The sequence below is a fragment of the Ictalurus furcatus genome, chromosome 2 (assembly GCF_023375685.1).
Source record: "Ictalurus furcatus strain D&B chromosome 2, Billie_1.0, whole genome shotgun sequence".
NCBI classification, from domain to species: Eukaryota; Metazoa; Chordata; class Actinopteri; order Siluriformes; family Ictaluridae; genus Ictalurus; species Ictalurus furcatus.
Genome location: NC_071256.1, coordinates 969,559 through 994,967, shown reverse-complemented (window position 1 = coordinate 994,967; position 25,409 = coordinate 969,559). Strand labels below are relative to the sequence as shown.

The following is a 25,409-nucleotide window of genomic DNA, read 5'->3' as shown; positions in this document are numbered from 1 at the left end:
ATATTAATGTTAAAATGCTAGTAGCTAGCTAGCTAGTTAAGATGGTACGTTAATTTACATAGCCAGATAAACAGAATAGAATAAATGGAATATTTCACAAGTAAAGTGTTTGGGTAAATTTTACTAAAGTTAGAACTTAAATAGTAAGAACTGTTCAAGATTGCGTGTACAGCTGTTTACATGTACAGCTAGATGAACAACAAATATCAGTCTAAAAGTAGCTAGACACTCAAAAAGACATCACACGACAAAGGGCAAGAAATTCTCAGCAACAAATAGATTAAATATGATTTTTAATTTTTTAAAAAATTTTTTAACCTAAATATCATGCTAAATGAAATGTTTTTTTTTTCTTTGGCAGAGTTTCTTTGAGGGTCAGTCGGCTTCATGGGACGTGGCCAAGAAAGAGCAGAACCGTACAAAAAATCGCTATGGCAACATCATCGCATGTGAGTTTCTGATATGTGAAAACACTACAGCTGTGAAAAACTGTAAACCATTTTAATCCATTTGATTAACGATGGAAATAATTAAGAAAAATTGTTTTTCTTAACAGGCTTTCGTATGATAGATATTTATTGATTTATTTGTCCAGCCATCCAGTAATATAGACAAATTTAAGAAAATAATAACATAATCCAATAACATAAACAGATTACGAGAAAAAAAAAGAGTTGAGGTTTTCACATGTTGGCAATATTTATTTATTCATTCATACATAATAAAGCCGAAGGGGAAAACAGTTGAGGTTTTCTTATGATAAATAAAAGAAAACCTATCTCTCTATCTATCCAAAAAGAAAACTGCTTTCGTATTAACGCACATCTACGTATCCCGAACGTTTCCAGACGATCATTCTCGAGTGATCCTGCAGCCGGTGGAAGACGACCCCTCGTCTGACTACATCAACGCCAACTACATAGACGTAAGTGGCGCTGTGTGTCCCTCCTCCTCCTCTTCCTCCTCCTCCCTTGGCGAAGGTGTGAGAAACAGCTCTCCCTCTCTCGTATGTCAGCATGCGTTCCTTCTCCAGATTTATACACTATTCTTACCGTTTTCTTTCTCTTGCCTTCGGTGGAGGTGCTGCTAGAGACTCACTGACTCATCTGTTGTGCTCTCTCTCACTCTTACGCTCTTGATTTTGGGCCCTAGATTTGGCTGTACAGGGATGTAAGTAATTTTTCATTTCCTGTAGGACACACACACACAAAAATACAGCCGTGACCCCCCCCTTTAAAGCTTCTAAATCATCTGCATGCTGACTGCATGGCCTTTTTCCTCTCTACAGCACATTCTTGTTTCTATCTCTCTCTTTTGTTCCTCCCTTCATGCCTTTGTGTTCCATCGTTTTCTCCATAACGCCATCACACACTCATCTGCCATGGTTGTTTTGCCGCTGTTCCTGTTTTGCCGTTGTTTTGGAGAGGTACGAGTCGATTATGAACCGGCCAGCAACGCCAGCTTCGACACTAAACTAGCTCGTGCTCGAGTTAGCGCTGTGGATATGCCTAACGTTAACACATTAATCATCCAGATAGCAAGATAACAAAAGTAAGTTGATGTTCACAAAGATATTAATATTATAATAGAAAGCTGAGATAAAATGTTACCATTTTAAGTACATTTAAAGTTGTTCCTATTAAAACGTTCATACCTAGCTACCCAGGATTACATGTTAAAAGTACTCATGTTAATCTAGCTAGCTTAAAGATAAAGAGAAGGAAACTTATGGCATCAAAATGTTGGTATTTTGTTAATTAGCAATAATAAAGCTAAAATTAGCAAACTATTGAAGACATTAAGCCGTGTATAGCTAGATACAAATGTTATTTCAGCACTGTTAAAGATATCAGTGACAAAAAACTTTTATTTCTAACTAGACCGCAACTATATGGCTGAGATTTGCTATTCAAGATGTTTAAGCTACTTAAAAATAATAATAATAATAATAATATGGACTAGCTATTTTATAAATAGAATGCTTGCATTAGCTAGCTGTACTCAGGAAAGTGTTTATTTAGGAACAGTGTTAAAATATATATATATTTTTACCCACACCTACCTCCAAGCGAACTCCCGCCTCCTCTGTGTTTTGATTGGTCGCCTCTCTGAACCAATCATGAGCAATTCAGCTCTGAGAAAACGTTTATAAATAAATTTGAATTAATAAAACCGCTATGTGCGGAACAGCTGTTGTGATATAGATGGTCATAAAACTTTCAGGAGGGAAAATGTATTCATTTTTAAATTAAAGCTAGCTCAGTTTTGACAGATTTACAAAAAATAATAATAATAAAAATCCCAGTGTATAAATAGTAACTTTCAGCTATCATTATAGCTAGCTCTCAGTAGCTATCAGACTCAATAGTCAATGCATTAGCACCTGTTTGAAACCTAGAAAACTGTATGTACTCACGGTTACAACATTACAATGTTACGTACTACTACAATTCATGTTTTAAACAAATTAAACTGTTTACTAACGAGACTGAAATGTTGCTGATCTCCTAACAATCACTGTTTAGCAGTAATTGATTGTGGTGCATTCTGGGAAGTAAATAAAGTAGCTGATTCACTATAAACCAGACCTGATCTTAATCGGAAGGATTTACAGCTCTATAATAATTTAATTATCCAACAGCGATCTGTTGTCTTCGCTGTATTTTTTTTGATGAATGTGCAGCAGTACCGACCCGCTGCTCTGATCTGGACTGCAGGAACCACTTAGTGTTTCAGCAGAATATAATTCCTATTAAACGATGTGAAAAAAAAAAAGTCCGACTAATAGATGCGGAGTGCTGCTGCTGACGTGCTGAGGTTTTAAATCCGTTTTCTCAATGTCCTGTTGTGTGTGTTTGTTCACAGGGCTACCAGCGTCCGAGTCACTACATCGCAACTCAAGGTGCGTCCAGTGTGAGAGATTCTTACGTTAACTAAATGATCCGGTAACTTCTAGACCTGCTCTTATACCTTAAAGAACCTTATCTTAATCCTAGTACCTGCTGCTAACGTCTTGGTGCCAGACACCACGGCACACTTTCAGAGGTGTTAAATCTGACTGAAATCTGCTTCTCTCACATCGACAGGTGTTTGAATCAGCAAATCTTTCAGAACTGATCATTGTTTTAAATGTCTTCATCAGGTCCTGTCCATGAGACGGTGTACGATTTCTGGAGGATGATCTGGCAGGAGCAGTCAGCGTGTATCGTCATGGTAACCAACCTGGTGGAGGTGGGACGGGTATGTTGTTCTATTGCCTGCTGCGGAATGACGGAGGCCTTGGTGTTGTTGTTGTTTTTATATTTGGTGTATTGTGTATGTGTGATGTGACGGCCTCCAACCCGCTGCAACCCTTTGAAGAGAAAATCAAAGCAGTGAAAATGGCCCAGAATTGAGTCTTATGGGCTACAAATCCAGTATTCCAAAAAGGCACCCTACCCCCTACATAGGAAGCCTTCATAGTTCACTAGTATAGGAATTCAATAAGTTGCGAACTTCTTGTACCACAGTGCATTATGGGTATCCTGTATATATAATTTGGACAGTGACATCTAACAGCCCAAGGCCATTTTATTTGATAAATATAATCCAGTATTAAGGGGTTTATATAACCAATCCATTTATAATCTGATAGAAACTTCTCAAAGGGTTAACGCGTGCCTGCGACTGCATGATTACACTCATGACGTGTGGTGACCGTGATGTCATTGGTTGCTATGGTTACTTCATGGTCATGTAATATCCAGATGTGACAATAGAACATGAATCGTTACAGCTGGTGCTAAACTTGCTAGCTTGGTAGGTAGCAACTGTTTGATCCTGCTTAGCAACCACCACAGTCAACACACGCGCATCTATTATTGAACGCTGGAGAACTAGCATGTGAATGCTAAACCGTGTTGTGACATAACTGTTGACTTGTTTACTTTGTGTTTGTATTTCATGTGAATATAAAATGGCGGTTTGTATCACCACAGTGTAGGTATACGCTACGGAGTTACTGTTTCCACCCTGAAGTTGATCATTTCCCCCTAACTGCATGTCTTGAAGTGTTTTATTCCTCTTACACCACAGCTGTTTACCAACGATTGCATTTTTCATTTATTAAATGGAGCCCATCTTGCTTTTTTATCCATTTATAGTCACATTTATCGTTAGGGAAACCAGTTAGTTCCTGTTCTCACTTACGTTATTTGCGGAAAACCGCTTGAAACGCACGGAATTGTTTCGCGTGGTCTTTCGCAGTGATGTTTGTCGGTAAATGAGAACTTCTCGCTGTACTGTGAACAAGCGCATTAATATAATCCCGTGCTACTGTTAGAGCTTCTGTTATAGAAAATACATCAACACCTTCTGACCAATCAGAACCCAGAATTCAGCAGCATTGTGGTGTGAGTGATATTCAGGGTGTGTGTAGATATTCGCATGGCTCCGGCTCTGACCCGTGTGTTTCCACTTCAGGTGAAATGTTATAAGTACTGGCCGGACGATGCGGAAGTGTACGGAGACTTTAAGGTGACGTTTGTGGAGGTGGAGCCGCTGGCGGAGTACGTAGTGCGCACTTTCACTCTGGAACGGGTGAGTGATGAGACACGACCCTCCTCCTGACCCCGGCAACCACACCCCAATATCTAAATATCCCCCGTTTGTTTATATTATTATAATCCACTTTACTCAGATTAGTATATTATTTATTCATGAAGATACATGAATAATATAAAACCTGAAAAGGTATATTTTAAGATTAATTGTATATAATGTAAAAAAAATTAACAATATTTTGTGTGTTACCGTTATCAACAAATGTTTTTTTTACATTTTATATATATATATATATATATATATATATATATATATATATATATATATATATATATATATAAAATGTACACATCCTCCTTTATAGCATGTGTTTGTTCATCTTATATAACTGAATAATTATTAGTTTTCTAAAAGAAAAACTATACCTTCATGTTTCTTTAGACGTGTACTTTATTATTTATTTATTCGACTTTGTTCTTCACTTAAGTAATTATGTTTGATTTAAGAATATTCCTTTCTTAATATCCTAGTGGAACTTCACACAGATATTTAGTTAAACATGGCATGTATAGAAGCGTCCTCTGTTGACGTGTGTGTGTAATACTCACTCGTTCCCTACAGAGGGGTTTTAATGAAGTACGCGAGGTGAAGCAGTTCCACTTCACTGGCTGGCCCGATCACGGAGTTCCGTATCACGCTACGGGACTGCTGTCCTTCATCCGCCGCATCAAAATGTCCAACCCTCCGACTGCAGGACCCATCGTAGTGCACTGCAGGTACACACACACACACTGGGGGTTCTTTATTTGGGCACTTCCTGTTGCACTACATTGTGTCTTGGAGAGATAGAGATATTCTCTGTGTGTGTGTGTATGTGTGCGCTCCTGCTGCAGAATAGCAATGCACATAAACCCACATCCTGTGCTTGACACACACACACACACACACACACACTACTGCCAGGATAAAGTAAAGTATAGTGTGTTGTTCAGGTTTCTTTCTGTGGATCAGTCTTTTGTTTTATTTCGTGTGGTTCAGGCTTCGTAATTTTAAACGAATTTAAATATTTACAGTAATTTAATTTAAAAATAATCAGGATTATGATCGAATGTACTTCCATTTCTTTACCAAAACAATCAAGTATTACCATTTCCCCACTAGAAATAAATAAAAGTAAGAATTTTATTTATTTATTTAAATATACATATAAATTTAAACTAGATCTATATCTATCTATATATCTATCTATCTATCTATCTATCTATCTATCTATCTATATATATATATATATATATATATATATATATATATATATATATATATATATATATATATATTCATTTTGGAAAATTCCCTACTGATATTGAATCTTTTTTTTTTTTTAAAGTATGTTTTTTTTTTCCACTTCCTGTTTGTCAGTGCGGGGGCGGGTCGAACAGGATGTTACATTGTGATTGACATCATGTTGGACATGGCGGAGCGCGAGGGCGTGGTGGACATTTACAACTGTGTTAAAGCGCTCCGGTCACGACGCATCAACATGGTGCAGACCGAGGTGTGTACACACACACACACACACACACACACACACACACGTGTGTCTCCAAATTCACATTCAGTTCATAGACCTGTCTGACGTGTGTGTGTGTGTGTGGGGCACTCAGGAGCAGTACATCTTCATCCATGACGCCATCTTGGAGGCGTGTCTGTGTGGAGACACCGCAATCCCGGTGTGCGAGTTTAAAGCTGCGTATTACGACATGATCCGCATCGACTCACAGAGTAACTCCTCCCACCTGAAAGACGAGTTCCAGGTAACACACACGGTCTGGAAAACGTCACACTGTGTGTATTAGAGTAAAACAACCTAAATGATGGATGCTGAATTTACACGTGTGTGTGTGATCAGACGCTGAACTCAGTGACCCCTCAGCCCCAGCCTGAGGACTGCAGCATCGCTCTCCTGCCGCGGAACCACGAGAAGAACCGCTTCATGTCCAACCTGCCGCCTGACCGCTGTCTGCCCTTCCTCATCACCATCGACGGAGAGAGCAGCAACTACATCAACGCTGCACTCATGGACGTAAGCACCCTCTCTCTATCTGTCTCTCCACCTACATCAACTCTGCACTCAGGGATGTAAGCACCCTCTCTCCATCAACTCTGCACTCATGGATGTAAAGAGGATCTCTATCTCTCTCCATCCATCTCGTCTTACTCTATCTTTACAGCTACATCAGTGCTGCACTTAGGGATGTAAGCACCATCGCTATCTCCATCCATCTCTCTTTTTATCCCTCCAGTTGTCTGCATTTCTACATCAACACCCTCCTGTTCTCTCGCTACGCTTCCATGAACATCTTACTGTTTCCTTCTGCCTCATCACTTTTCCCTCTCTCCATCCCTCACTCTGTTCTTCCCCTCCTCCCATATCATACTCGAAAGGCTCGAGACAAATCCAGCTCGTTTTTATTTCCCCATCCTGTTCTGATGAATGTAACGGAAACATTTTAACACACAGTCAGAATCAGACTCAGTGTCTAATCACAAACACAGATCCAGTCCATTAAACTGTCCAATCACTTCCCTGTAACGCTGGCGCAGACATCAGGAGCGTACCAGGTAATGTCCCGTCTTTATCTCTAACCGCTTCACAGACTGGATTTGTTTCATGTCCGCGTTCCATCGGCACGCACACGCTCACTCACGCACACACACACTCGTGTGCACATGTGTGTTTTGGTCCTGTGTGACTGCTCTTCATCATTGTTGCATGCTCATGCACATTTGCCATCTTTACGTGAAAAAGTCCTTCTTTGTGTTGAGTCATACACATGTCTGTGTTGTGTTTTTGTTAAGTCACCGTGTGTGTGTTACACAGAGCTACAGGCAACCGGCGGCGTTCATCGTCACTCAGCACCCTCTCCCCAACACGATAAAGGATTTCTGGAGGTTGGTGTATGATTACGGATGCACCTCCGTCGTCATGCTGAACGAGATCGACCTCGCTCAGGTGGGAACCCCATCACACACACACTCTTACTCACATCCCACACCCCCTCACGCCACACACAGGTCAGCGGTCCAGTCTGATGACATCATCTTGTTGCTTCACAGAAACAGATCTGTGGTAGCTGATCTCTGTATGTGTGTGTGTGTGTAGGGCTGTCCTCAGTACTGGCCTGAAGAGGGAATGCTGCGTTACGGCCCTGTGCAGGTGGAGAGAGTTTCCTGCTCTATGGACTGTGATGTCATCAGCCGCCTCTTCAGGATATGTAACCTGACCCGAGTGAGTTATTAATTCATTACATAAATCATTTACACACACACACACACACACACACACACACATATATACACACACAATCAACAAATTAATTACATTTGTTGATTGGCTGACTTTCTCCCTCCAAATTCAGTAATAACATCATTATGTTAAACAATAATAGCATTATACATACCTCAGATCATATTAAACATGTCTGAATAATTCTGCTGCGTGTGTGTTTCAGCCACAGGAGGGCTACCTTATGGTCCGTCATTTCCAGTACCTGGGGTGGGCGGGGCTTAGAGAAGTCCCTGCCTCCAAGCGCTCGTTCCTGAAGCTGATCCTGCAGGTGGACAAATGGCAGGAGGAGTGTGAGGAGGGAGAGGGGCGCACGGTCGTACACTGCCTGTGAGTGCGAGCGCGCACACACAGTCCACCTTTATAGGAACACCTGCTTACAGACAGTTTGGGATTGAGATCAATCAGAATTTCCTCATATTTACGGAAATGACGTAATAATCTAGACGTGTTAAATAACTTGGAACACCTTTTGTTTGAACCCACCCATTTTAGCAAGTGATCAAAAATATTGGACTGATAGGATGTTTCTTGCGGCCCAGGTGTGCCCTGTTAAACAATAAATAGCTCTGAACATCTACTCTTGGTTTGAGTGCTGGGTTCCACCTGTGAAGACTGCATTTGTTGTTAAAAAGGATAAACCAACATGAAGACCAGAGAGCTGTCTCTGGGAGAAAGGCGGTTAAAGCTTTCAGAGCCAATACAACAATTTGAAATGTCCTGAAAAAGAAAGAAAGAAACCGCTGGTGAACCATCAACCACCTCCACAGGGCAGGGGCGAAGATATCACAAGATACAAACCACTCATCAGCAGTAAGAATCAGAGAGGTTCTGGAATCAAGATGAACCTCTACCGAAGTGTGGAGAAAGAAAGGATCTGCTCATGATTGAAAACATACAAGCTCATCTCTGAAACATGGTGGAGGTAGTGTCATGGCTTGGGCTTTCTGGAACATTCTCACTAATCTTTATTGATGAACTCATGATGGAGCAGCAGAATGAATTCAGAAGTTTACAGGAACATTTTGTTGCCAATTTAGAGAAAACTGCGTCCAAATGAATCAGGAGGAACTTCATCATGCAGCAAGACAACGATCCAAAACACACTTCCACCTCAACACGCGGAAAAGTGGAAGGTTTTAGACTGGACAAGTCAATCACCAGACCTTCACCCAACTGATCAGCATCTCACCTCCTGAAGAGGAGAAACCCCCCGAAACAAACAACTACTGAAAGAAGCTGCAGGAAAAACCTGGAGAAGAAACCAGCAGTTTGGTGTCAGTGAGTCACAGGATTGATGGAGTTACTGCGAGTAAAGGATACACAACCAAATATTAAAAGTGTTATTTACTTTGATTCTGTTCCTATACTTTTACTCACCTAAAAATTGGGTCTGATACAAAAGGTGCCATGTTCTAAGTTGTTTAACACGTCGAGATGTAAATATGAGGAAATTAAAGCTGAAATTTTGATCTTAAACCCAAATGTCTCCAATATAACAGTGAATTGGCCTTGTTGTTCCAATACTTTCACAGGGGACTGTGTTTACAGAGATCAGACTACTTCTTCATTCGGATGTTTGATGTGAACATTAACTGAAGCTCTTGACCTGTATCTGCATGATATGTGCTGCTGCCACATGATTGGCTGATTAGATAACTGCAGGTGTACAGTCTCACTCTCCCCCCTGTCTCTCTCTCCTGTAGGAATGGCGGGGGTCGCAGCGGTGTTTTCTCGGCCATCACTATCGTGTGTGAGATGATCAAGAGGCAGAATGTTGTGGACGTGTTTCACGCTGTGAAGAGTCTGAGGAACAGCAAACCCAACATGGTGGACACACCGGTGAGAGACACACACACCTCCAGCATGTCGTAATAAGGGGTGGAGCTTAAGCAGCAAGATTGATCACATGACAATAGTTTAGCCAGCTTCCTAGTGAAATTGTTTCTGGAACATTAAATAGTTTACTAGCAGACTTTAACTAGTGAGATTAGCTAGAGAAGGACGGGATGGCGTGATGAAGCAGAGTCCCTGTTACCACCCTGAAGATGATTATTTTCCTAGAACACGCCCCGAATTATTTAAAAAAGATAGACACTTCATACTTTTCATTCAGTTCTAGTTACATAGAACTGGATAATATAGCAGCTATAACCAGTCTCTCTCTTTTCCTCTCAAAGTTAGTCGTGTTACCAAGAAACCGCAACGAAGCGTAAACTCCTATGAATACGAGACGATATATCGGAATGGCAGCTTTCATTTCCTGGTATTTACATCTAGACGTGTTAAACAACTTCAACCACGCGACACACCTGGGCAGCAAGAAACACCTGTTAAACTGATTGTTTAAAGGATTAATGCGGTTATTGCAACCAAATATTAAGTGGTGTTTACATAGACGTGTGTTCCTATACTTTTGCTCACCTAAAGATTAGGTGTTCTGGTACAAAAAAATTGTCTAGATGTTAATACCAGGAACCAATTCCTAAACTCTTTTCTCCATCTTTTGATCTAAAGCACAAACCAATGAATGGACCTTGCCGTTCCAGTAGTTTCGGAGGGGACTAATTACTATACATCAGAAGTATTATGTAACAATTTAACTTTAATATGTGTAGTTTATTAACGTGTGTGTGTGTGTGTAGGAGCAGTACCGGTTCTGTTATGACGTAGCGCTGGAGTACATCGAAAACTCATAATGGAGACGTGAAGAAGGAGCCATCTGTCCATCCAGAACAAATTTCTCGCACACTCGTCTTTCCCGTCATCATAAGTTTGTCGTTCCTGCTCGTCTGACGTGTAAAAGTTGGGAAGTCTGCGGATGGAAATGATAAATATCGATAAATGTGGTACATACTGTTTAGCAAACAGTGTTATCTAGCTCGCTTTCTAAAAAGTGTGGGACGTGATGGAACTATTCACACTTTTATTTTACATTTTTAAACTTTTTTTTTGGTAAACACAAAGGCCAATCTGTTGCATGCAAAACTTTTTTTTTGTTTAATTTCTCTCCATCGTTCTCACTGTTACTGTCGATGAACCATGTATATGATTATATCTGATGTATACGTATATGATATCCATCGTTGTGTTAAAAAAAAAAAAAAAGAAGAGTAAAATCTCAAATGCAGCGTGTGACATTGGCTTTGTATTGTGCACTAATGGCTGGCTTATGGATTATTATTGTCTTTATTTTTATCGTTTTTGTAGCAGAATTATAATCGTAAGCCAAAGACGAGTGTAAATATGTCTATAAAGCACATTCTTTGTATTTATTTTTTTCCCCCTGAAGGCTCAAAACAATCGTCATTCCTGCCTGTTTACCTTGTAAACATTTTATTGTGAATTTTTTTCTATCATCATCATAATTATTTCACTAGTGTTATTTAGACTGTAGGCATGTGATGATAAATCTGCTGAGTGATATTCTGCGGTAGTAATTGCTTATTAAAATGCTGTTTACATCCATTTATAAAAGGTAAATTACTGCCATTTGGATTTTGTTAATTTGGCATTTTTATGCTTTATTTTGAAGTTGTACATCGAATTTTGGATTTAATCTAATTAGATTCTGCTGCTTGGCCCAAATGTATATTTTTAAAAATGGATAAATTCGTGAGCAATCTTTTTTTTTTTATTTAAGATTGTGCAACTATACTTAACTTAAAGCTTTTTAAAAAATTAACTTTGACAAAATTCAAATCAGTTAAAATGAAACTCTCTAATCAGTTAAAGGTAATTATCCCATAATTCCTTGTGGTTTAGTAATAAAACGGTAAATAATTTATCCTCACATGCCTAATGTTACAGTTAATTTTGTAAAAAAAAAAACAATTTTTTTTTTTTTTATCATTTGTTTCTTTACCTTTTCAAATTTTTACCTGCATTTTTGTGTACACATGATTGTGAACTGTATCTTTTACTGAAGCGATATCGAGGAGAAGAACTTTATTTTACAGACTTTTGCGGAGAACTCGATTGCTAACGTACGAGTGTTTTACACTAAATATCCACAGTGTTTAACGCCAGTGTGTGTAAAGGAAGGAAACCTCAGCCAGACGCCACCATGTTGGACTTTTACGTGGCCAGGGAGAATTAAAAGGAAGAAAAAAAACAAAAACGATCAATCGCGTCATCTCGTCACGCATCATCTTTGTTCTGTCTGTAGTTGTTGGCTTAATGGCTGTAATGAAACTAGTGAAAATCCTTTTAATAAAAAAATGAGATAATGTGCAAAGTGTTTGTCTTTTTTTATTATCCCTCAATACTATTAGTGCTGGGTGATAAGATCATGATAAATGATATCTCGTTAGGTCACGGTACACTTTTGAGCTAGCATGGATAACGTTAAAACGGTTACAAAGTGATGAAGCGGATAATTTCATGTTAATTTCGTAATTAATCGTCAAAATTGTAAGATGTACAATTTTTTAAATATTTAATTTATTTTTCTCCTATCAGTGTTCCATTTTTGTAGACCATGGGAAATTGTTAGTGCATATACACACACATCAGCCAGAACATTAAAACCACTGCCAGATGAAGTTAATAATAGTGAGTGTCTGGTTGCAATGGCACCTCTCGAGGGACAGGATATAATCGGCAGGTGCACAGTCAGTTCTCGAAGTTGACGTGTTGGAAGCAGGAAAAATGGGCAAGCTTAAGGATCTGAGTGACTTTGGCAAGAACCAAATTGTGACGGCTAGACGACTGGGTCAGAGCTTCTCCAAACCGGCAGGTCTTGTGGGGATTTCACAACCAGTGAATTGGCAACAGGGTCATGTCCAAAGGCTAGCACATCTGGTTAGAATTAGCACAAACTGATGAAAAAGTTCATGCTGGTTCTGATAGAAAGGAGTCAGAACACACACTACATCACAGTTTGCTGCGTACGGGTTCCGTGTAGCTGCAGAGCGGTCAGAGTGTCCATGCTGACCCCCTGTACACCTTGGAAATCTCCTACAATGGGTACGTGGGCATCAGAACTGGACCATGGAGCAATGGAAGAAGGTGGTCTGGTCTGATGAATCAGGTTTTCTTTTACAACATGTGGAGGCCGGGTGTGTGAGCGTCTCTTACCTAGAGAAGAGATGGCACTAGGATGCACTATGGGAAGAAGGTGAGCTGGTGGAGGCAGTGTGATGCTCTGCGCAATGTGCTGCTGGGAAACCTCGGGTCCTGGCGTTCATGTGGATGTTACTTTGACACGTAGCACCTACCTAAACACTGTTCCAGACCAAGTACACACCTTCATAGCAACGGTGTTCCCTCATGGAAGTGGCCACACTGCAAACATTGTTCAGGAACGGTTTGAGGAACATGACAAAGAGTTCAAGGTGTTGACTCGAACTCCAAATTCCCCAGTTCTCAATCCGATCGAGCGTCTGTGGGACGTTCCAGACAAACAAGTCCTATCCACGGAGTCCCGACCTCACAACTTACAGGACTTAAAGGATCTGCTGCTAACGTCTCAAGGCCAGATACAGCATGCCTCAGAGCTGTTTTGGCAGCACAAGGGGAGGGGGACCTACACGATATTAGGCAGGTGGTTTTAATGTTACGGCTGATATTTTTGTTGCATCGTCAGGCCCTAAATACAACTGTACGGTTTATTTGAAAATGTCCAGCTTTTCATCTCTTCATTTAAATATTACCCAAACTATATTGAATTAAACATACACAAAATTAGGAATTAAGGAAGTACTGTAACACGGGAATGGAAATAGTTACGTGTGGAATGTGTTTATTTAACAGAAATGCTACACTGCAGTAACATCTGTCGACTACCTACCTAGCTTCGCTATTCATTTTTAAAGTCATGACATCCAATCAGTTGAGTTTCCTATTTTCCGACTACATTTTCACACCTAATAAATCAATCTGTCAAATTCACAGCAGAGTGAAACTGATTCTTTAGATTCATTTCCTGCTTGGTTTGATTCGTTTGATAAATGAATCAAAACGCGATAAAGAAACTGCCTGAGGGACGTACAGGACTGAAAATATCATCTTAAAACTCGCTGGGCAGAAATACGGCAATATTAAAAAGTATACAAACCTTTATGTAGAAATCACAAGAAAAATCAGTCGAGCACGGTGAATTTATATAATTACATACATGATAACTAGTTTTTAAATATTGTGTCGTATCCGGTGTTTATTTTCTATTTTCTGAGATTAGCAGCATGCTTGTAGCTCAATAAAACAATTATCGATATAGTTTCTTTTAAAAGATAAAAATACACACACTGGTTACACCTGACTCGTTCGTCACGCAGTCGATATCTCAATTCGTCAATATATAAATAAATATCCATAATGGAAAAAATAATTTACTCAGCATTTTGTAGTATTTTGTTCCTTATTATACTCTAAAAATAATAAAAATATATATAATTTAAATTACTAATGATATTAAATATATTTATTCTACTAGAATTGTACAATTTTAACGTTATAAAATATATTACATCACATTTATTTTAACCTCAAATGAACATTACATTTATTATAATTATTATTATTCTTCTTTTTATTTGATATATTTTTTACTTTTTTTGTAAAATATTAAAATATCAATAAATATTCACTTCCTTATGTTACAAAAAAAAATAAACGTTCTTAAAAAATTTAAAGGAACGTTATTATATTTAAGATATTTTGCTATTATTAAATATACGTTAAATATATTGTCGCTAACGTCACCGTATTATTTTTACTCTGATATATAATTATCTCTATAGTATTTTAAAACACATTTTTTAATATATTACATTAAATATTATTTACTTCCTTATCACGCAGCAGAATATTTCAGTAATACGTACACCGTTTTCACCATTAAGAGTATAATAAGCAAAAGTTCAAAAGTTTGCACCCCCCCCCTTCTGAAGGGGATATTCTCGATTGTCTATAAACACGCTTTAAAACTGTAAATCTAACTCCACAGAAATGAAATAAAACTAAATATAATTAATATTCTCTCCTTCTTTGTGCCAAACACATTATTAGCTTTACATTTTGCACATGTTCCTTAAAGGAGGTCTTTAACACCTCCAGTTTTGACAGCCTCTCATGTTTCCTCCATCAGCACTTTTCCTCTTTTAAGAAAAGAGCGAGTGAATAAAAGCTCGTGTGTGGTTTCACTGCTGCAGCGCTGCAGAGTGTCGCGTTCCTCTGAGGTCGACATCCTTCACTTCCTGTTCTAGTCCTCAGAGAGCAATATTTCACACTCTATTGTTCTCGCTTGACATCTCTGCGCTCTAAATTGGCCGAAAAGGGGTCAAAGGTCACTCCTTCACCATCGCGCCGGCCTTTTCAACCCCTTACTTTATTTTTTATTATCATTATCATTATTTTTATTAAGGACTTCAATGGACACCTTAATACTATAAAACTCAACTCTGCGACGGGTTTTTAAAAGGTACTGAGGATGGCGATGACACTAACGGAGTTCACTCGCTCTCTGGAACCTGAAAAGCTGCCCAGGATTCTGCAGATTCAGTCTGGGATTTACTGCCAAGGTACAAAACAAGCTGATAACGTCATACGCTAAATGTAGCTGGGTTTGAATCTTAAATAAATGTACTTCAGTGCTTTTAACAACAAAAAACTAAACAAAACAAAAAAAGGGAGAATTGTTGAGTCCTGTTTCTCTACATTTCACATCTGTGGTCACTTTTCTCTCCAGTTTGTATTTGTCTCCTGTGTTAGAAATTAAATGTAATATTTATTTATAAAGCACATATATTTAAAAACAACCTATGTTGTATATTGTATAAAAAAAAAAAAGTGTAATTTGTTCCTTATTTTATGGTCAACATACTTAAATAAAACACAGAAGATTTGGTATTGAGAATAATTAACTGCTTATTTTCTCTGGTTTAATTATTTAAGTAGCTTTTTACAAGTAAACTGTAAGAAACTTATAGTTCTCGCACATGCTTTGTTCTTAAGTTCATCAGATCAGTAATATACCATAATGGTTTCGAGCTAGGAATCAGAACAAAAATGACTGATTAAAATAGAAAACCCCAGTGTAAATGTTTTGTGTAACGCTCATTTACATTTCATTTCAGCTAAATTCAACTCAATTTGAGCTTTTAGTTAAGCATTTTTCCATCTTTAATAAACGATCAGTAAAGTTAAAGTAACAAAGTGGATTAACATCTACAAATCATTGGCGTTTGCCTAAATGAAGAAAGAAAAAAAACAAAACAAATATCATTAGTGACTAAAAATTCATAACCGAAAGTAAACTCATGTAGATTAAAATTAAAGCAAGTTCCTAAACTGTATGTATAAATATTGGCACCCTCTATTCAGACTTTTTAATTATTCATTTTGCCAGTTAACAAACTTATTAGTTGAAATATTTTCTCCGTATTACTCTTTGTGGATTTTTTTTTTTTACTCATAGATAATTAATGTTCAATTAATAAATCAATGTTTAACATGTTTAAATAAATTAGTCTTCTTAAAGTTAATGGATGTTGTTTCCTCCTAAAAGTGACAAAGTATCACTATTATTTAAGCACCTTACTGCCATATTTGTAACATTTTACATATGAGACACACTGAATATATAATTAAGTTTAAAATTATATATACACACACACACACACAATATCTATAAAAAAAAAAACTGTAGTCACATTATAACGTAATGGCGAGAAGGAAAGCTTTGTTCGTGAACCCATTAATATGAACACTGCGTTTTAGAAACGTAACAGCAATCAAAGCTGTCGTGTTGCTGCTTTTGGTTCAGGTTCCGTGTACGAGCTCTTTGGGAGAACGTGTTGTCTCTCGACTGGAGATCTGATGAAGATCATCGATATCACCATCACCAGATTCATCGTACACACTTCAGACGGGACAGACATCATCCTGCCTTTAGATTATCCAGGTAGGAAGAGAGCTGAATGTATGTGTGAAAGAGTAGGAGTGAAGTTGAGTGCAAAAGTTTGCACACCCTTTACATCAAAATTATGCCAGGTGACGCAGGGTTTGGATTCGCTGATGTTCGTTCATCATCATAAGTAACAATACTGTCATTTTTTGACTTTTTTACATTATTAATGGTGAAATAAATTACATTTCAACGTGGACGTTTACTCAATTTTTCAGAATCCCAGTGTAAGTCTGTAATTATTTTATTCCATGTGTAAGTTTTTTTTTTTCTTCCACTCTTTCCTTGTGTCTTTCCATTTCTGAATGATTTTTACTGTTGGTAAACAATTTCTAGTTTAGGCTGTGAGAAAGCCATTTTCCCCGACTCTTTAACTTTGAGCCATTTTAGCATTGCTTTCAAACAAGCACAAGTTTAAGCAACATAAGGTTTTATAATATTGATATATTTATTTAATGTTACAGGGAAAGCCATCCTGAACAACAACAAGAACGTACTGGCTTTTTTCCTCAGCACAAGTTGCTATTACTCCACTCGTTAGGCTCCGCCTCCCAACGTTCGAAGGTGAAATCATTCAGGAAAGCTAAACACCAAACATAGATAAGATAATAGACTATGTTTGGGGTGAAGGAGATATTGTATCATCTCATTTTTCATGATTCGTTCCTATAAAGAGGACAGGACACAATGATCCCACAAGGAATGAGGAAACCAATGAAGTATCAGACATGTGATGTACTTGGGCTTTGGAATGTGTTGAATAAATGAAGCTTATTATTTATACCATTATATTTACTCCATGCGTGGAAATAATAAGAATTTTCATATTTTGTTGATTATCCATCTCAAAATGTTGTATTGTTTGTGTAAAAGGTCTCTTCAGGATTGTAGCCGACACTGAGCCTTATCTGAGCGTCAGAGAAATCGTGCACTCGCTGAAGATCGGATCTCATGTACTCGGCCAGCCGGCGTTCCTGTCCTCGGCTAAAATTGCTCTCCCACAAGGCTCGCTGAAGAAGCGAGAGATCTTCCGAATTACCTCCGTTATTCATGACCTGGACGGTGGTGAAGGCCACGTTGTATGCGAGGTTCTTCACCGAGAGTCAAAGTTCTGCTTCACTCTCGACCTCTCGCAGCAAGGGAATTTCATGGAGTGTGAGGATGATCAGTTTTACACACTCCAAGAGCTCGCCAAGTGGAAAATCCCTAACGGGAGGAAGAGAGTCGTGACTGTAGTAAAAGACCTGCCTGTGAAGGATTTGCTGTTTTCCAATTTGTTAGAAAACGTGTGCGGAGAGTTGACGTTAACTCCTGTGTACGAGTTACAAGCTGTAATGTCGGGTAAGTAACAAGCTTCTCATTTGAATGCTGTGTAGTAGCATATCCAGGGCTTGGAACCACTGATGTGTAATGGACACTGTTGGGTACACATTTTATTTGTCTAGCACTTTTAACAGCAGACATTTTCTAGGGGTTCACAAACCTAGAAACAACGTGTTCACAACCCTGGTCCTGAAGTAACCGTGTTAACCAGCTTTAACACACCCACTTCAACTCAGGACTGTTATTAGCTGATGAGTTGAATCAGGTGTGTTGGGAGTAGAGAAAACACTTAAATATGCAGGACAGGGGGTACTCCAGGACCATGGTTGGAAACCTGTAATCTAGTCTCCGCCAAGAGACCACTGTTGGGAAGTGAGGCCCTTATCCATCAACTGCTCAGTTGTATCCTGTCTAAATTAGAATTCCCTTTGGATAAAAGCTGTTGTCTAGGGGTTAGACACACTCCTCTAATGAGCAAACCAGAGGTAATTGTTTCAAGGACCACCGACTCCTTAAACTGGCATAAGGAAGACATCTTGACTTTTCTGGTCAATTCTGGATGGGGGGGATTCTGATATTAAGCTCTACAAGTACTCGGATAGTTGAGAACATCCGAATGAACAGCACTGACTGTGCGGAGTATATACAGAGCGTAGCATAAGACAAGGTTATCATGACAGCAGGTTTTTTAGGAAGTCAATGACTGTTGGAGAAGCATCCAGGTGAGATTATTTACAGAAGCAGAAAGGCGAGTTGTGTGGAAATGACTTGAACATGAAGAAGCAGAGCTTCAAGATAAATCAGGAAGTTCAGAGGATGATCAGAAGGACAACTGTGTTGACCTCACTTCAGACAGGAGGATAGAGATAGACTGGAAAGTCTAACACCATAACTAAAATGTTACTCGAAGAACGGATCCCCCTTCCCCCATGGGACATAGCAGCCAACATACCAGTTTACCATAACTCACGATATCCATGAACTCTTAGATCTGCAGCTGTATCTAGAAGATTAGCCAAGCATTTTGCTAATGGCTAAACAAATCAGGTTGTAGCCTAGACTTAAAGATTGAGACTGCATTCGTGTCCTGAAAGTTGTTCCATAACAAAGAAAAAGCTACTTCAATTACTGTAGGTACTAATGAAGAACTGTATCAAAGCAGCGGTGCAGATAATCGACCAAAGGTTCACAGGTTATGTAGATTAACAATTTAAAGCTTTACGTGTGAGAAGCAGAATTTTGGAATCAGCTGGAAATTTTACAGAGAGACAGCAAGGCATTGCAATAGTCAAATCTAAAGGTATATCACCTGTATATTAATTAGCCTACTAATGTTCCTGAGGTAGGAGTAATATTAGTCCTAGTAATGTTATTTAGATCAGTGTCAAATGAGATCATGGATTGGATCTGGATTTTTAGTTGAATGGTGTATAATGGAGAAGAAGCTGCACCGCTATACTCCAAAGAGAGCTAACATGCAACAAGAGTGTACTTCTAGTGGCCCAAGGTAAAGCAAAAGTCACTCAGCGTCCAGGTTTTGTTCTTGATATACTCCTCAAACTTATTAAAAATGCTCCATCATTTGTTTAATACACACAGTTGAGTGTCTTCAACTGTACCTGGTGGCAGCGTATACAAGGACACAGTAGTGGTCCTAAAACAGAGCCTTATGGAAAACCAAACTTTACTTTTGTACACATAAAACTCACCATTAAAATGTACAGACTGATAGACTAATCAGACAGACACATCTTCCAGTCTACCTGGAAGAATATTGTGATCTACGGTTATCATAAGCTGCAGTGAGATCAAGGGATACAAGCGATGAGACACAACCCTGGTTAAAGAACAATATTCGGTGCTGTAGAAGTACTGTGATAAGGTCTAAATCCTGAGGTAAACCATTATTCCTTCAGAAAGAACACTTTAAACGATATTTAGTTCCACTGACCCAGCACACCTCTTTACATTTTATAGTAAAATCATTTTAAATACCACCTTTAAATGTTACCCAATGTACATTCTCTACATCTAATATCTTTTGTTCTCTTTTCTTCCACAGTTGGGAAGAATGTAGTCGTCATTCCATCCAACCTAGATGTGGAAGTCATGGATGTGACGGATCAGTTTGACACAAGCGCTTTCATCCAGCCACTTTCCCTTCAGGACGTGTTCCAAAAACCTTGCGAGATCTTCCCCTTTGTGGCTGAAGTGATTGAAAGACGTGTACTTGAAGGTAACATGCCAGAAGAGTTGGCATCCCTGTTAGATTGCGCACAAATTATCGTCCACAGTGCTTACAAAGCCAAGCGAATCCTCGCCACGGAAATCCGGCAAGAATCGCCGAGACACTTCCTGATTCCGACAAGCTACAACGGGCGTTTAAAGCGGCGACCTCGTGAGTTTCCGACGGCGTACGACCTCAAACGAGCACAAAGTGACACTGAAAAACTCCACGTTGTGGCGACTAGGGGTTTTGATTCCATTTATGATGGTTTGGCATCCGTTCTTGTGGGGGATGAGTTTCAAGTGAAGAAAAAAGAACCCAAACATGATGAAATTGGAGATAAGATGGATTCCCTGACGTGCTTGAAGATTAAAGGGAAGTCCCACGAGGCTGTGCGCCTCCCAATGTTTTTAGACGGCGGATTTATGGAAGTCATCCACGATAAACGACAGTATTCCATTTCAGAGATTTGCCGTTGGTTCCCTATGCCGTTCAATGTCAAGGTTTCTGTTCGTGATCTTTCATTAAAGGAGGACATTTTAGCCGGAGTTCCAGGCCTGCGCATCGAGGAAGAAATCGTTGACCCGTACTTGCTCATCTCCACCACTGACCTCTCAAGCTGGTGGGAGATCGCAGTGAATCGCACTCACATGACCCTTCACATGGATAAAAGATGGAACGATGGGGAACCTTTATGTAGCGTCAACTCATTTGTCGAAGAGATTTCTGAGAAATGTTATTACACCATGAGGAGGTACGCTGTAGCCACGGTAACGCCCCCACCACGACCTCCGAAAACACCCAGACGACCTCCAGAGCGACCGGTCAAGACACAACAAGCAAAACCAGAAACGTCCACCACCGGCTCACCAAAGGTAATTAATACCAACGATTTATTAGATATTGTATAAATAAATAAGCTAGTGACCTGTTTCTGGCCTATTTCTTTTTTTTTTTTATTTAAACCTAACTTACTCTTTTTATTTTTATCTCCCCACCAATCCCTTTATTGGTTTTGCCAGGAAACAAAGAAACGCAGAACATCTCTCTGTAGAAACAAGAAACAAAAACTGGTGATGAGGGAATTTCCCCAGTGTGGGATCGATAAATTTTATCTTATCTTATGTATCTGATGATGTATAATGAATATTATACACACAAAGGCTTCAAATATAAACGAAATACTATACAACTTAAATGTTGACAGAAAAAAATGGCTTCATCATAAACAATAAAGTAGTTGATGTAGTGTTTTAAAACAGAAAGTCGGCATCAAAATTGTTTAAATGAAGAATTATCCTATTAAAATGAACCCTTTCATCGATAAATTATTTATTTATACACACATCCAGATTTTTCTTTAACTTTAAAATTGCATGATATACAAATTGATCATTTCTAAATATCAAATAGTAAAAAACAAAAAAACAAACAAAAAGGACTGTCCAATAATAATTATTATTAATAATAAATCTTCCAACGTCAATACTTTTTGAAACTTGGTGTAAAATATGTAAAGCTGAAGACACAAATCTTAAGAGAATATCATGATTGATGATTAAAATGACAAAACTTTAGCTTAGGACTGCAAAAAGGTAAATAATGCTGTTTACATCAACACTGGCACAGCAAAGCACAAACTTTAGCAGCAACTTACTCACTCACTTGTTGGTTTTTCTTTCAGAAAACTGCTCCATGCTGATGTTTAATTCCAACTCCGGCTAAGTGGAGAGTAAAAGTCATAACGTTTCTCACTGAGCTCTTCATTAGCTTTAGTTTTGCTTTTGTAAATAAAAGTTCTGCTCCGAACAAAACAAAGCCGCGGCGTTGGGCCCAATTAGTGACTTCTAAATCACGTGATCAGATTTGACCCGTCCTATTGGATATAATACGCGTTTCCCAAATAATCAAAGCTCTGTAGAAATTCAGGGGGGGAAAAAACTCTACTAACTACCTTTAAAGTTCCATATTCACACAAAATACACGCAATATTCTATATTTTTTCATATATATAAAGTTAATCTATTTTGCCTTTGTTTGTTTACGTCTAAAAGGCGGAAGTAAAGCGCTCACGCGGTTGAACACAGTTAATTAATCGCACTCGTCCATTAAGAAGCAATTATAGGCCAAGCAGTGACGTCACGCCAAGTGGCTGTAAGTAGCCAATCACGAGTTCACTGACATTATTGCTTTAAACTTTAAAAGACACAACAAACACACGCTCATGATAATGTAAAAGTTTGCACATCCTTATTGGGAAACAAAGAACCATACAAAATATTTTAAGGTGAGTTTTAATTTCGCTTTTTGCAAAACTTTCTCTCAGTCTTCCTGATCGTTTTCAGGCTTTAAAAACACCGACATCTATTTATCTCCTCAATATTTTTCATTCCTGAAACTTTCAAATCAGGGTTTCAGAAAATCTTTTGTTTAATTAGCTTTTTGCTGCCATCTAGCGGCGCGTGACGGTGCTGCACTACAGTGTAATAAAGTTACACTAATGATACAGATTTATTCTCTCTCTCTATCATCACAATATCCACCGGAAGCGACATTTATTACTACTTTTTTCCTCTCCTTGTTCATGCTTTTAGATATTAGTTAGATAAGAAAACGGTATATAGCTTAGTTTAGAGTTTCTTTCATGCTTAAAACAAACAAAATAATTCACAATTTCATTTTAATAAAATGGTGGGCTTTCTTTCTTTCTTTCTTTTTACAAACTGTTTGAATTTTTTACTTGCATTTAAATGAGATGTTCTTGAGTGTTTCTGTCAAAACAGGTTCAAATATGAAGTAAATTACTTAACGTTTACATTTAACTAAGATAAATATTTAATTTGAATAGTACTAGTAACTTGCTTTTAAGGTGCTGTTTTTTTCTCCACGAGCATCTGTAACATCTGTTTGGATTCTGACCTCTCGCGTGGTTTTCTGTCGCATCAGAATGTCAGCCGAGAAAGTTCCACAGACTGCACTACGACGGAAATGGAGAAAACCGCTGTTCCTGCTACGTTACCCAGAACCACTTTACAGAAAGGTACAGACGTCAGACATGATCACGAAGGATGCGTTTCGACTCCAAACAACGTTTGAATGTTTCACATGCATAACATTTTAAGCACTGAATCGACCCGTTTCCTACATGACGCTTTGTGCTAATTAGGGGTGTCGTTAGTCATTCATCCGTAGCAAGATGTCGAATGACACGCTGACAGAAGCTTATAAAGGACATCAGCCCGTCCCTTCCTTAACGGAGGAACCTGAGGACGATGAAAGAAGTGGATTGTTTACAGTAGCGTATTTAGCCATTTGGTTGATTCAGTTGCTTGTGACGGCAAGGCCATGAGCAATATGAAGTACCTTCACAGTAATAAAGTGGTGTGTTACTGAAGGATGTAGAAAATGACTTTGCGTACTGTCGTAGCTGACGTAGAACAGAGTCAAAGCCTGAACGTATCGCACCATAAATCTTGGGTTTTAGTCTCAACGTCAGGTGTCGTACAGATACCTGGGAGCTCAGGTACAGCAGGTCCAGGGCACTCCTGTAGTCACGCAGCTCCAATAATGTAGGTCAGTAAATTAAGGATAAAAAAAATATTTATTAGTAGTAGTAGTAGTAGTAGTAGTAGTAGTAGTAGTAGTATTAGGTTAGGAGTAGTGGCATTATCTGAGCTCTACTAGTGTTTTATAGCTACAGCCCTAATGAGGTAAGTTAATAAAGACTGTTTCTTCGCAGTGGCTTGTGCTGAGAAAGCAACCTGACCCGAGGGACCAACTAACCAACCTGTATAGCAATGCATGATGGGAACTGTGTTACGTGAAAACGTGAAGACAATGCCAAAAAAAAGAAATGTTAATATTTAACCTCAAACAGCAAATGTACTTATTGTCGTGTGTGTTAATAGTTAGTGAATAAACATTTGTAAGGCTCACCTAGCATCTTTTGATTAGCACATATTTCTCCCATTCATTGTGTGTGTGTGTGTGTGTGTGTGTGTTCCCACCTCTAGCTGTCAGCAGAGGCCGCAGTCTGGAGGATGTGTGTGTAAAAGTTAAAGCGGACGATGACGACACTCATGATTATGAATACATCGATGAAGATGAACTCGAGAACATCAGGAGGCAGTTCAGTGAACAGTCTGTTAGCATTTCTGCTAAAGCTAAACCGAGCAACATGATATAGTTGTGATATAATTACACTATACTGATAAGAAACCTACCTGGAGATTTTCATGTTAGCATGTACAGTATTAGCATGTTGTATACAGAGACCCGTTCACTCTCATCTCGAAAAGCAGTTCACATTTTATGCTTTTAAGAGGATAATGTCATAGTGATGATCAATTATGATCATTTTAACACGGTATTAGCATGCTAGCAGGTGTGACCTTGAATTAGCATATTATGCAAATACACTATGCCGGTAAAATTAAAAAAAAAAAAAAGAATGTATTGAGAGCTCTAAAATGATTTGCTATTTAATTTTTCATTCACCCCAGCACACATGTGGGAAAACAAGTATGATGTCAATGGATTTTTTTTCTTTTTTTTTTTTTTTAAATGAGCTTGTAGCATCATTTTTTGATGCTAATTTTGAACTTGTGTACAATTTGTGGAATAAATATAATAAGATATAATGTTTTAAGTGTGAACGATGGCCTAATGATGCATTTAAACGTGAAAAATAACTATTTTGCCTTTCACGTCTAAGAAACAGCCACTAGAGGGCGCGCAAATCTTATTTTTTTTATCGTTCCTTCATGCGCTCCCCTCACACAGACATCTCCCTCAGATTCCCTAGCAAACAAACATTCAGTACAACATTAGATTAGATTTTGAAGGATGGATCGACAAACAGACATTATTTTAGAAGCATTTTTTATTGTTTTTGGAACAGATCAAAGAAAACCAATCATATAAAAGAGAAAAGAACAGACCAGTCAGAACAAATAAATCAGAACAAAACATGTCAAAGAAACAGATCAAAGTGACCAAATCAAACTGATCAGATCAAAGAGAATGAGCAAAATAAGAACAAAACATATAAGAGAGTATGGATA

The 25,409-nt window shown here is 38.5% G+C and overlaps 2 protein-coding genes across 5 annotated transcripts in view; both read left to right on the top strand.

The window, feature by feature from the left end:
* The window catches only part of ptprk (protein tyrosine phosphatase receptor type K), a 38,149-nt gene extending 26,030 nt beyond the window's left edge, over positions 1 to 12,119 (top strand). For all 4 annotated transcript variants that reach the window (XM_053641863.1, XM_053641872.1, XM_053641878.1 and 1 more), the window contains 14 exons: positions 362 to 449; positions 849 to 925; positions 2,866 to 2,902; positions 3,143 to 3,240; positions 4,462 to 4,578; positions 5,164 to 5,318; positions 5,962 to 6,097; positions 6,207 to 6,356; positions 6,452 to 6,625; positions 7,424 to 7,555; positions 7,706 to 7,831; positions 8,055 to 8,218; positions 9,595 to 9,730; positions 10,534 to 12,119. In XM_053641863.1, the coding sequence (XP_053497838.1) occupies positions 362 to 449; positions 849 to 925; positions 2,866 to 2,902; positions 3,143 to 3,240; positions 4,462 to 4,578; positions 5,164 to 5,318; positions 5,962 to 6,097; positions 6,207 to 6,356; positions 6,452 to 6,625; positions 7,424 to 7,555; positions 7,706 to 7,831; positions 8,055 to 8,218; positions 9,595 to 9,730; positions 10,534 to 10,587 (1,644 nt within the window). In that variant the 3' untranslated portion in view covers positions 10,588 to 12,119. The remainder of the gene's footprint in view (positions 1 to 361; positions 450 to 848; positions 926 to 2,865; positions 2,903 to 3,142; positions 3,241 to 4,461; positions 4,579 to 5,163; positions 5,319 to 5,961; positions 6,098 to 6,206; positions 6,357 to 6,451; positions 6,626 to 7,423; positions 7,556 to 7,705; positions 7,832 to 8,054; positions 8,219 to 9,594; positions 9,731 to 10,533) is intronic.
* A 2,906-nt stretch (positions 12,120 to 15,025) lies between these two features.
* On the top strand, positions 15,026 to 25,401 carry themis (thymocyte selection associated). Its single transcript, XM_053641899.1, has 6 exons — positions 15,026 to 15,411; positions 16,656 to 16,793; positions 17,670 to 18,137; positions 20,182 to 21,221; positions 23,293 to 23,386; positions 24,360 to 25,401. The coding sequence occupies exons 1-6, from the start codon at positions 15,321 to 15,323 to the stop codon at positions 24,530 to 24,532; spliced, it is 2,004 nt and encodes a 667-aa protein (XP_053497874.1). The 5' UTR covers positions 15,026 to 15,320; the 3' UTR covers positions 24,533 to 25,401.
* Positions 25,402 to 25,409: the final 8 nt, after the last annotated feature.